This window comes from Hyaena hyaena, unplaced genomic scaffold (genome assembly GCF_003009895.1).
Source record: "Hyaena hyaena isolate Hyena2069 unplaced genomic scaffold, ASM300989v1 scaffold_591, whole genome shotgun sequence".
NCBI lineage: Eukaryota > Metazoa > Chordata > Mammalia > Carnivora > Hyaenidae > Hyaena > Hyaena hyaena.
Window position 1 is genome coordinate 40,402 of NW_024081224.1, and position 12,356 is coordinate 52,757.

The following is a 12,356-nucleotide window of genomic DNA, read 5'->3' on the forward strand; positions in this document are numbered from 1 at the left end:
TTCAAATGCCATCGCTAACACTTATAATAGCTCTGTGATCTTGCGCAAAACATCTAACTTCTCAAAGTATTAGGTTTTTAAAATATATAAATTGAGGTAATAATATCTATCGCTGATGATTATATTGAGTATAAAATGATATCTACATCTCCTATGCCAGATGGCATTTAGAACATTCTGAACAAATGGATTATTTAGTTCACATTTATAATCATCTAGTATTTCCTCTCATTCCAGTAATTCAACTTTAATTCAGTACTATAATAATGAAAGCAGAGACTGATCCTTTTTTAAGGCCCAATCCAATTCTAAATCACCAACTTTTAGAGCTATAAGGGACCTTTTAGCTTTCCAAGCCTTTCCTTCCACCATCATCCCCATATGAGTGCCAAAGATAGTAAGTGACTTGGCCAAGAGGACAGGTTGACAGAAAGCTGAAAGCAGGACTCAAGATCGGGGAGACACCACCATGCAGTGAGCAAACTCCTGCTTTAATTAAAAAGACTACACTAGAATGCCCACTCTGTTGCTTAGAAAGAGCATTCTCTCACATAAATAAAAATACAAAATAGGAATATCAGCATCACTGTTTTCCAGAGGGTAAATAAAGATACCACTACTCCCCTCCTAGAGCTATCACAAGCATTAAATGAGATAACACATAAGTCCCTCACTGCCATGACTGCCGCATACAGATGCTGAATAAATATTATTTCCCTTCCTTCTTTCCAAGCCCAGGACTTTTCACTATGATATGCTGCCTTCTCAACTATAAGGTAGAACATGAAACACAAAGGATAATTCTATTCAAAATATAAAAGTGAATAAATGATAGTCTTGAAATTAGGCTGAATCATATAAATCTAAGGCATTTAGCTCTGAACTAGGTTTCCTTCCCTATAATACACTGTAGGACATCACAATAGAGAGCACATTATATTGATATGCATTACCAATGATGTTAGCCTTGATAACTTGGCTAAAGTGACGTCTGCCAGGATTCTCTACTGGAAAGTTACTTTTTCTCATTGTACATACTAAATATTTGAGGAGAATCATGAAATGAAAACTAAGAGAGAAGGGAGAGAGAAAGCACACGCAAACAAGCAAGCAAGCGAGTAAGCTCATGCACATATCCCAAAGCCTGGTCTTCAGCACACTTTCAATATAATAATTAGTAAATTGTACTATGGATGATCAAAGACTCTTCTCAGAGTAATTCAATGTTTTGAAATACTTGATGTCAAGTCTGGTCAAAAGCCCTTTCAAATTATACATACTTTACTTTCAAATGTTTTCTATTACTTAGGCATTTATGCCTTGCAAGACCTAGATTAGTCAGATGCAACCTCCCCTAAGAAAATCATACTGCCTTTCCCCCAAGAACTTACATTTGCTTAAGCATTTAAAACCCTTTATCACAAATTCCATCAGCTTGCTTGTCATCAATGAGACTCACCGATCTGCAGATACCGGAGTCCCTTCTGGACTGGAATATCCTTCCAAATCTGAAATGTTCACTTGTGTTTGCCTTGAGGTTACTATCTCGCTATTCTGAAAAGGTACGGTTTTCAAGTCCTGAGAAACAGTATTACTATCTGGAAGAGGAGATTGTACAACTTGAAAGTCCGGTGAAGATTTAAGTCCTAGAAAACCTAAAGATTCTTGATTCTGTGCTACAGGTTTACTGGTCAATAATTTGGAGGTTGGTTCCAATGATCCTGAAGATATAGTTTGTAGGTCAGAGTTAAACTCACTATTCGTCTTTGTTTTAGAAGCAGGATCCAATGAATGCAATCCTTTATCTATGGTTCCACTATCCAACTTGGAAGGAGTCTTGGGATAAAGAGTTATGCGAACACAAGAAAGTGCTTTTCTATTTGAGGGTGGAGTAGATGCAGATGTTACTAATGTACACTGACTTGGAACTTGTTGGGAGACCACAGAATCAAACTTGGTTTCAACATTTATCATATTAGAAATGTATGATTTAAACTTATGTTGATTATTCTTTTCTACTACATAATTCTGACCTTGAGGAAAGGGGGAATGGTATTTTCCCATGTGATCTACATCTGGGGCTTTGCTTTGTTCAAAGAGCTGGCGTTGTTCGAGAAAAATGGAAGAAGGAAGGTCTGAAGCTATACAATCCTGAACTTGAGGAAAGGGAGACTGGTTTTCTCTCATCTGATGATCTAAATGTGGGGCTTTGCTTTGTTCAAAGAGTTCTCGTTTTTCAAGAAAAATGCGACAAGGAAGGTTTGGAGCTACATAATCCTGATGTTGAGGAGGGGGAGAATGGTATTTTCTCACATGGTGATCTGCATGTGGGGCTTTGCTTTGTTCAAAGAGCTCTTTTTGTTCAAGAAAGATGTGCGAAGAAAGATCTGGAGTTACAGTTACAGTCTTCTCTTTTACTCCTAGTGTGGAACTTGGTCTGCTCACGCTAATGAGGGTATGGTTATCAGAAAAATGAACTTCCTTGACACTGCTATACTTTGCACTGGTACTGGGCTCAGAATCACTGCCTTTGATATCTGATCTTTCTAAGAGTTTTTCTTCTTGATGAGAATGTTCAATAGATAATTTTTTACTTTGGCTACTACTTTCTGCTAAAATAGTCACAGCATTATCTGGTGTATGACTAACAATTTTAAATGATGAAGGGGAAGAGGTTTTCTGTTCTAGATCTCTGGGAGGATTTTGCTCTTCAGTGAAATGAGAATTAAATACCCCCACAGATGCTCCAGTACACTGGCTACCTTCAGTAACACCAACCTTAAGAACAGAGGAATCTGAAAAGCATTTAGAGTGTCGGTGAGATGCAAAAGTGATGGAAGTAGTAAACTTTTTCATAGATTCTGGGGGCAGCATTTGTGATGAAGAATGACAATCCATTTCTTCGGGTGGCACATAAGCAGGTTCTACTAATTCTGATAGGCAAGGGTCTATCTTTTCACGGAATGGTATTCGAAGACCCTGGCTAATTCTGAAGTCATCAGCTGTAAAGTTTTGAAATGGGGAAGGACTTCGTAACTGCAAGGAATTCCAAACTTTGAAATGGGGGTTCCTCTGCTCTAATGATCTGGAAAGGTTGATGTGTCTGGTTCTCCATGATGATGGACTCCGTTGTCCTCTGATAATGTCTGAGGGATCAGTAGATCTGAAAACATAAGGGTGGCTATCCAACTGTGGTTGCTCAGCACTTAGCGTCCTGAAACATCCTTTTTCATGGCTTTCAATAATAATGTGACTACATACAGCTTCTGGGTTGCATCTTATTCCCCGTGGACTCTGTAAACCCTAGAAGATATAAACAAATTCTTACTTAACATAGTCCGAATACAGTTATATAAAAAACAGTTACATATCCAGGCTAAAACTAACCACAAAGGTCTTGTTGATCTTTTACAATAAAACAAGTAAGAATACAACAAAAAAAGACAGTTAACTATAGGATAAAATGGCTCATGGTAATTAGGACCACACAGTTGATTTCTTCTAAAAAATGTTTCACCAAAGTAACAAATGTAAAGACTACAATTGTCCCCCAGTATTCTCACCATTTTTCTTTTAGTAACAGAAGTCCCTTACCCTAATCATGTGCTGGTCACATAACCATAAAGCTGGAGACCTTTCCAGTTTCCTTTGTAGTTAGGTGAGACCATATTACTAGGTTGAGGCCAATGGGATATGAGCAAAAACAGTTAAGTATAATTTCTGCTTCCTGTCTTTAGAAAACCAAACTCTTGGTGGCCCGTGGGTGGCTCGGTCAGTTAAGCATCTGACTTTGGCTCAGATCTTGCAGTCTGTGAGTTTGAGCCCTGCGTTGGGCTCTGTGCTGACAGCTTTGGATTCTGTGTCTTCCTCTCTTTCTGCCCCTCCCCTGCTTGTACTCCTGTCTCTCTCTCTCTCTCTCAAAAATAAACATTAAAAAAAATAATAAAATAAAATTAAAAAAGAAAATTCTTGACGTCCATGTTCTCTCACTACCACCATCACTATTATCACCATTACTCTTGCCAGCTAAAAATGATAGTATCTAAAACAATCTCAGAAGCCATGTGTAAAAATGCCTCAGCTGCCAAGGCAGCCTGGGTCTTTGGGTAACTTCAAGGAGCAGAGCTCCCTTTCCTGCCCTAGACCAACATGTGAAAGAAAAATAAAATTCTACCTTATTTGACCATTGTATTTTTGGGTCTCTTCGTTACGGATGCTTGGCCTGACCCCTAGGATTTTACCGAAAAGAATAAGGAAAAGAACTAGTACTTCTTTCTAGGCTACAGGATCAGACATAAAGCTACCATAAATAGAAAATTTCTTTGAGATTTCTGTGTTTACTTATACAGTCATTATTTGAAATCCTATTTGATGATAACAGTCACATCTGACTTCAAAGAAAAATACCTTAAATTATGCTGCCACTTTTTTTTTTAAATGTTTATTTATTTTGAGAGAGAGGGAGTGAGAGACCGGGGAGAGGCAGAGATAAAGAATCCCAAGCAGGCTCCATGCTGAGCAGAGAGCCCGATGTGGGACTCAATCTTACCAACTGTGAGATCATGACCTGAGATGAAACCAAAAGTCAAACACTTAACAGACTAGGCCATCCAGGCACCTCTGCTGTCACTTTTGATGTAATGGAGTAATTGTACTTGTACTTTTTTTCCCTATTCCATAAGTATAAGTAAAACTAAAAGACCTAGACATTATATATAAAACAAACTTAAAATAATCTTAAAGATGTAGGGGCACCTGGGTGGGGTTCAGTCAGTTAAGCACTTGACTCTGGCTCAGGTCATGAGCTCACCATTTGTGGGTTTGAACCCAGCATCAGGCTCTGTGCTGACAGCTCTGGGCCTGGAACCTGCTTCAGATTCTGTGTTTCCCTCTCTCTCCTGCTTGTGCTCTGTCCCTCTCTCTTTCAAAAATAAACATTAAAATAAAAAGAAGAAGAATCTGAAAGATATAGAGAAGATAGGCTGGATAGAGATCTTGGGACCTAAGGAATAAAATGGTAATGAAATCCCTGGATTTTCTTTTTACCTCATATATTCCAGATTTGGGAGATAAAGAAGCCAGCAACACAGGAACAAAGGACATAGACAAAGGCTCTAATAAAAACCCACCCTCGCTTGCTAAAAAACCAGTAAAGGTTAAGTCTAGCAAGACAGAAAAAAACTTTTAGGCCATAACTGCTCTCTTCCAGCCAAACACCACAGAAAAAAGACGGCCTCTCCGACACCAGCAAAAGTCAAGTGAGAACCCTAAACCTCTACCCTTGCTAAGCAATTACAAGGCACCCCAGTATCCAAGCCAATGTATTAGAGATGACCAAGCAGGAGCCCAGGAATTATTTTTAACCCAATGGCCAGTTATGAGCTACCCCTTCCTGTGGTGTCAGTGGAGACCACACAGGAAGACTGTACTTTCCCATTCAGCAGCAATGACATGCCCTCTTTCTCCCAGCCATAGGCTGGAAGAAAATTTGACAAATCTCATATCCAATGAAAGACTTGTATCTAAAATGTATAAAGACATCTCAAACTTCAACAGCTTACCAAAAAACAAAAAAACCCCAAAAACAGACAACTCAATTAGAAAAATGGGCAAAACCCCAAACTTTTCAATGAATAGAAAAGAGATGGTAAATAGGGGCACAATAACATGTTCTAATAACATTCTACGTTATTAACGTTCTAATAACATTAAGAAAATGCAAATTAAAATTACAATGATTCTTCTGCATCTACTGAGATGATCATATGATTTTTATCCTTTTGCATGTTAATGTGACAAATCACAGTAACTGATTTGAAAATATTGAGCCACCCTCAAATGCCAGGAATAAATACCACTTGATCATAGTGAATTTCTTAAAATGTATTATTAGATTCAGTTTGCTGATATTTTGTTGAAGATTTCTGCATCTATATTAATCAGAGATACTGGCCTACAGTATTTCTTTTTCTATAATGTTCTTTAAACAATTTGGTATCAAAGTAATGGTAGCATGGTAGAATGAATCTGGAAGTTGCCTTCCACTTCTATTTTCTGGACAGTTTGAGAATAGATTGACTCTTTAAATGTTTAAATGTTTGGTAGAATTTTACCTGTGAAGCCATCTGGTTCTGGGCTTTTGTTTGTTGAGAGTTTATTACTGATTAGTTTCATTGCTACTAATTGGTCTCTTCAAGTTTTCTTCTTTTTCTTGGTTCAGCTTTGGAAGCAGATATATTTGGAAGCCATTTTGTCCAGGCTGTCCAATTTATTGGCATATAGTTTTTAATAATATTCTTGTAATCCTTTGTATTTCTGGGGTGTTGGTTGTTATTCTTCCTCCTTCATTTCTAATTTTATTTGAGTCCTCTCTCTTCTTGTTAGGTCTCACTAAAGGTTTATCACTTTTGTTAATCTTTTGACAGCTCCTGGTTTCACTGATCACTTCTATTTTTTTTTTTACTCCTTTTTAGAAAAAATTTCTTTTTAAATGTTTATTCATCTTTGAGAGAGGGAGAGACAAAGCAAAGTGGGGAAGGGGCAGAGAGAAGATCAGATGCAGAATGTGAAGCAGGCTGTCAGCACACAGCCTGATGCGAGGCTTGAACTCAAGAACCCTGAGATCACTACCCAAGCCAAAGTCAGATGCTTAACTGACTGAGCCACCCAGGTGCCCCACATTTACTCCTACTCTAATTGTTACTTCCTTCATTTCTCTGGCTCTGGATTTTGTTCTTCTTTTTCTAGATCTTTAGGTGTAAGGTTAAGTTACTTATTTGAGATTTCTCTTGCTTCTTCAAGTAGGCCTGTATTGTTATAATCTTCCCTCTGAGAATTATTTTTACTATATCTGAAAGATTTTGAAACACTGTGTCTTCATTTTCATTTGTCTCCATGTATTTCTTGATTTCTTTTTTGACTTCTTGGTTGATCCATTCATTGTTTACTAACATCATATTAACAAGAGAAACAGTGAAACCACTATGAGCACTTCAATAAACTCACAAAAAACATATGATAAAGTACAACATCCATTCATGATAAAAACTCTAAACAAAGTAGCTGTAGAGGGAACATACCTCAAGAAAAAAAAAGCTATATATGAAAAACCCACAGATATACCATCATAGTCAATGGTGAAAAATAGAGCTTCCTCCCTAAGGTCAGGAACAAGATAAAGATATCTACTCTCACCAGTTTAATTCAACCTAGTAAAGGAAGTCCTAGTCACAGTAAATCATACAAGAAAAATAAAAGGCTTCCAATTCATAAGGAAAAAGTAAAATTTCCACTATTTGTAGATAATGTAATATGCTAAAGACTCCACAAAAGAACTACTAGAACTGATAAATCAATTCAGTAAAGTCAAAGGACACAAAATTAATATACAGAAATCTGTTCCATATCTATATGCTAATAATGAAGTAACAGGAAGAGATATTAAGAATAATAATCCTGTTTATAACTGCACCAAAATTAATACAATTCTTAGGACTAACCTTAACCAAGGAGGTTTAATTAAGATCTGAATTCTTTTTTTTTTTTATATATATTTTTTGTCAAGTTAGCTAACATACAGTGTAGTCTGGGCTTCAGGAGTAGATTCTCATGATTTTTCACTTACATAGAACACCCAGTGCTCATCCCAACAAGTGATCTTCTCAATGGCCATCACCCATTTTCCCTATCCCCATCAACCCTCAGTTTGTTCTTTGTATTTAAGAGTCTCTTATGGTTTGCCTCTCTCTCTGTATCTTATTTTTCCTTCCCTTTCCCTATGATCATCTGTTAAGTTTCTCAAATTCCACTTATGAGAATAATATATCTTTCTCACTTATTTTGCTTAACATGATACCCTCCACTTCCATCCACACTGTTGCAATGTCAAGATTTCACTCTTTTTCATCACTGAGTAGTATTCCAGCGTGTGTGTTTGTGTGTGTGTGTGTGTGTGTGTGTGTACACACCACATCATCTTAATTCATTCGTTAATGGACATTTGGGCTTTTTCCATAATTTGACTATTGCTGATAGTGCTGATAGGGTCATGCTCTTTTGAATCAGCACTCCTTCATCCTTTGAGTAAATTCCAAGTAGTGCAATTGCTGGGTCATGGAGTATATTAGTAATTTTTTGAGGAACCTCAAAACTTCACACTGTCTTCATGAGTGGCAGCATCAGTTTGCATTCTCACCAACAGTGTAAAAAGTGTTCCCCTTTCTCCACATCCTCGCCAACATCTGTTGTTTCCTGCGTTGTTAATTTCAGCCATTCTGACTGGTGTGAGGTGGCATCTCAGTGTGGTTTTGAATTGTATTTCCCTGATGATGAGTGACGTTGAGCACCTTTTCGTGTGTCTATTTGCTACCTGGATGTTTTCTTTGGAAAAGTGTCTATTCATGTCTTCTGGCCATTTCATTACTGGATTGGTTTTTTTTTTTGGGGGGGGGGAGAAGGGGGAGTTTATGTTTGTAAGTTCTTTATAGATTTCTAATACTAACCCTTTATCTGATTAGTCATTTGCAAATATCTTCTCCCATTCCATAGGCTGGTTTCCTTTTAGTTTTGCTGACTGTTTCCCTCCCTGTGTAGAAGCTTTTTATCTCGACGAAGTCCCAATACTTCATCTTTGCTTTTCTCTCCCTTGCCTCAGGAGACATGTCAAGTAAGAAGCTGCTGCAACCCAGGTCAAAGAGGTTAGTACCTGTGTTCTCCTGTAGGATTTTAATGGTTTCCTGTCTCACAGTTAAGTTTTTTATCCATTTTGAGTTTATTTTTGTGTATGGTGTAAGAAAATGGTCCAATTTCATTCTTCGACATGTTCTATCCAATTCTCCCAACATCATTTGCTAAAGAGACCTTTTTCCCCACTGGATACTCTTTCTTGCTTTGTTGAAGATTAGTTGGTCATACATTTGTGGGTCCATTTCTGGGTTTTCTATTCTATTCCATTTGGTCTATGTGTCTTTTTGTGCCCATACCATACTGTCTTGATGATTACAACTTTGTAATACAGGCTAAAGCCTGGGATTGTGAAAGCTCCAGCTTTGCTTTTCTTTTTCAACATTACTTTGGCTATGAACGATCTGGTTCCATATAAATTTTAGATCTGTTCTAGCTCTGTGAAGAATACTGGTACTATTTTGATTGGGACTGCACTGAACGTGTTAATTGCTTTGGATAGTACAGACATTTTAACAATATTTGTTCTTCCTATCCAGGAGCATGGAATGTTTTTCCGTTTCTTTAAGACTTCTTGTGTTTTTCCATTTCTTTGCATGTTCTTCAATTTCTTTCATAAGCTTTGTATAGTTTTCAGTATATAGATCTTTTACCTCTTTTAGTTAGGTTTATTTCTAGGTATCTTATGGTTCTTGGTGCAACTGCAAATGGGATTGATTCTTTGATATCTTTCTGTTGCATCATTATTGGTATAGAAGAAATGCAACCAATTTCTGTACATTGATTGAATATCCTGTGACTTTGCTGAATTTGTGTATCAGCTCTAGCAGTTTTTTGGTGTAGTCTTTCGGGTTTTCCATGTACAGTATCATGTCGTTTGCAAAGAGAAAATTTCACTCCTTCTTTGTCAATTTGGATGCCTTTTTTTGTTTGTTTTTGTTTATTGTCTGATTGCTGAGGCTAGGACTTCCAACACCATGCTGAACAACAGTAGTGAGAGTGGACATCCCTGCTATGTTGTTGATCTCAGAGGGAAAGCTCTTACTTTTTTCCCCATTGAGGATGATACTAGCTGTGGGCCTTTCATATATGGCTTTTATGATGTCAAGGTATGTTCCTTCTATCCCGACTTTCTTGAGGGTTTTTTTTTAGAAAGGATGATGTATTTTGTCAAATTTTTCTACATCTATTGACAGGGTCATATGGTTCTTTTCCTTTCTTCTATTAATATGATGTATCACATTGATTGATTTGTGAATACTGAACCAGCTCTGCAGCAGAGGAATGAATCCCACTTGATCATGGTGAATAATTGTTTTAATATACTGTTGAATTTGATTTGCTCGTATCTTGTTTAGAATCTTTACATCTGGAGGGGGGCAAGAAGGTGGAGAAGTAAGGAGCTCCGTACGTTTCGCCTGCACCCATCTCTCAAACAGAGAAGGGCTGAAGTCATAGGACACTGAGCCACAGGAGTTTGGGAAGAGAAAGAGACAGAGTTCACTGGGAAGGAAACCTCATAAGTGTGTGAGTGCGAACTGGGGAAGATAAAAGCGGGACAGGACCCAGAGATATGGAGGCAGGGGAGGGAACCCGGCTTGCATGCAGCGGCGGTGAGTGATAAACCGGCGAGTGGTGGCGAGCTGCCACGAGTCCAGGGGAAAGGAAAGAAAAGCTGAGACTGCTCATAGAACCATTCCCTGGAGAAGAGAAAACCTCGGCTTGGAAAGACAGTGTTTTTTAGCTCTGGCTGGGGTGCTGACTTTAAACTAGGTGCCCTGGTCCCAGAAGGCACCAGGAAAAAATGAAATGCCGTGTGCCCGGCACCATCATGGCGGTGGTGGCCCGGTGAACCAGCAGCAACGCCTGCGGAGGCGGTCCTGGCGCCAGGTGAAGCGGCAGCGGCACGCGGAACAGTGGCCTGCTGAAGCGGTGGCGGCGCGCTACAGTGACGCTGACTCCACAGACCTGAAGTTGCTATGTTCCCCAAACGCACTCGGGTTGTATCCCTGCTTGATCCCAGCAGATCTGAGGCGGCAACACTTCCCTTACCCCCCACTCAACCCCCAGGCAACAGGGGAGCAGCAACCTGCAGGACTGTTCAGGGAAGTATAACAAAGCCCACAGACTGGGACCTGGAAACAGGCGGGGTGTGGAGAATAGAACTCAGCTAACCTTGGCTACATCCTCAGCATAGGGAGATCAGACCAAAGAAGTGATTTGAAATGCTTGGTTTAGAAGGGACTGGGGCAATGCCATTCTTCTCCCCACAACCACCAAGGAGAGTACTCAGGGAGGCCAGCGGACACGGTGCAGACCAGACCTGCCTACACCAACCCACACCCATCCCCTCCAGATAGCTGTTTTGTTGTTTTTGTAGCTGTTTTTACCTGAGCCTGGGTTTGTGTGTTTATTGGTTTTGTCTGTGTGTTTGTGTACCTGTGTTCCCTCTGTGGTTGTCTGTTTTCTTTTTCCAGGGCTGCCTCAGGAAACAAGCCAAACTACACATGGTGGAGAGTCCCAAATACCACTACCAGTAGGGAAACAAAATAACCAAATGCTCAATAAGAGAAACCAAGAGACACCATCCAAATAACACTTCCTGGACAGACAGGCCCAGAACAGTCAAAAGAGCCCTCTCTAATACAGCAGAACTCGCAGGGTACGTGTGTACAACAAGTTTTTAATATTAACAAGAGATACAACAATAGCTAAAACATGGAAAGAGCCTAAATGTCCATCAACAGATGAATGGATCAAGAAGATGTGGTTTATCTATACCATGGAATACTACATGGCAATGAGAAAGAATGAAATCTGGCCATGTGTAGCAATATGGATGGACCTTGAGGGTGTTATGTTGAGCGAAATAAGTCAGGCAGACAAGGACAAATATCATATGTTTGCACATATAGGAGGATTAGGAGGAACTTAACTGAGGAACAAGGGGCAGATGAAGGGGGGAAATGGTGGGGGAAAGGGAGAGAGGTAAACCATGAGAGACTCTTGAATGCTGACAAAAACTGAGGACTGATGGATGTGGGGGGGGAGGAGGGCTGGACATGGAGGAGGGCCCTTGTGGGGATGAGCACTGAGTGTTATGTGGAAACTAATCTGACAAACTATTTGTAAAAAAATAAATAAATAAAATATTCACATAAAAAAATAAAATTAAATTAACAAGAGATAGAAAGCTAAACAAAATGACAAAACAGAAGAACTCTCCTCCAAAGAAACTCCAGGAAGAAATGACAGCGAGAGAACTCCTCAAAACAGATATAAGCAACATAACTGAACAAGAATTTAGAACAATAATCATAAAATTAATCGCCGGGCTTAAAAAAAAGCATGAAGGACATCAGAGAAACTATGGCTACAAACAATATGGAGCTTAAAAATAGTTATGGTGAGTTAAAAAGTGGGATAAATGAGATACATGATAAACTGGAGGATTCCAATGCACGGATTGAAGAGGAAGAAAGGAGAATAAGTTATTTAGAAAACACTATTATAGAAAAAGAGGAACCTGAGAAAAGGAGACATACACTGATCCAGGACACGAAAGAAGAGTTCGAGAGCTTAGTGATACAATCAAACAGAACAATACCCGTATGATAGGAATTCCAGAAGAAGAAGAGAGAGGGAAAGGTGCTGAAGGTGTCCTGGAACAAATT

The 12,356-nt window shown here is 39.0% G+C and overlaps 1 protein-coding gene across 1 annotated transcript in view; it reads right to left on the reverse strand.

The window, feature by feature from the left end:
• ALMS1 (ALMS1 centrosome and basal body associated protein) overlaps positions 1–12,356 on the reverse strand; it is a 130,764-nt gene that overhangs the window by 36,053 nt on the left and 82,355 nt on the right. Inside the window, exon 10 of the mRNA XM_039256887.1 lies at positions 1,460–3,303. Within this exon, the coding sequence (XP_039112818.1) occupies positions 1,460–3,303 (1,844 nt within the window). The remainder of the gene's footprint in view (positions 1–1,459; positions 3,304–12,356) is intronic.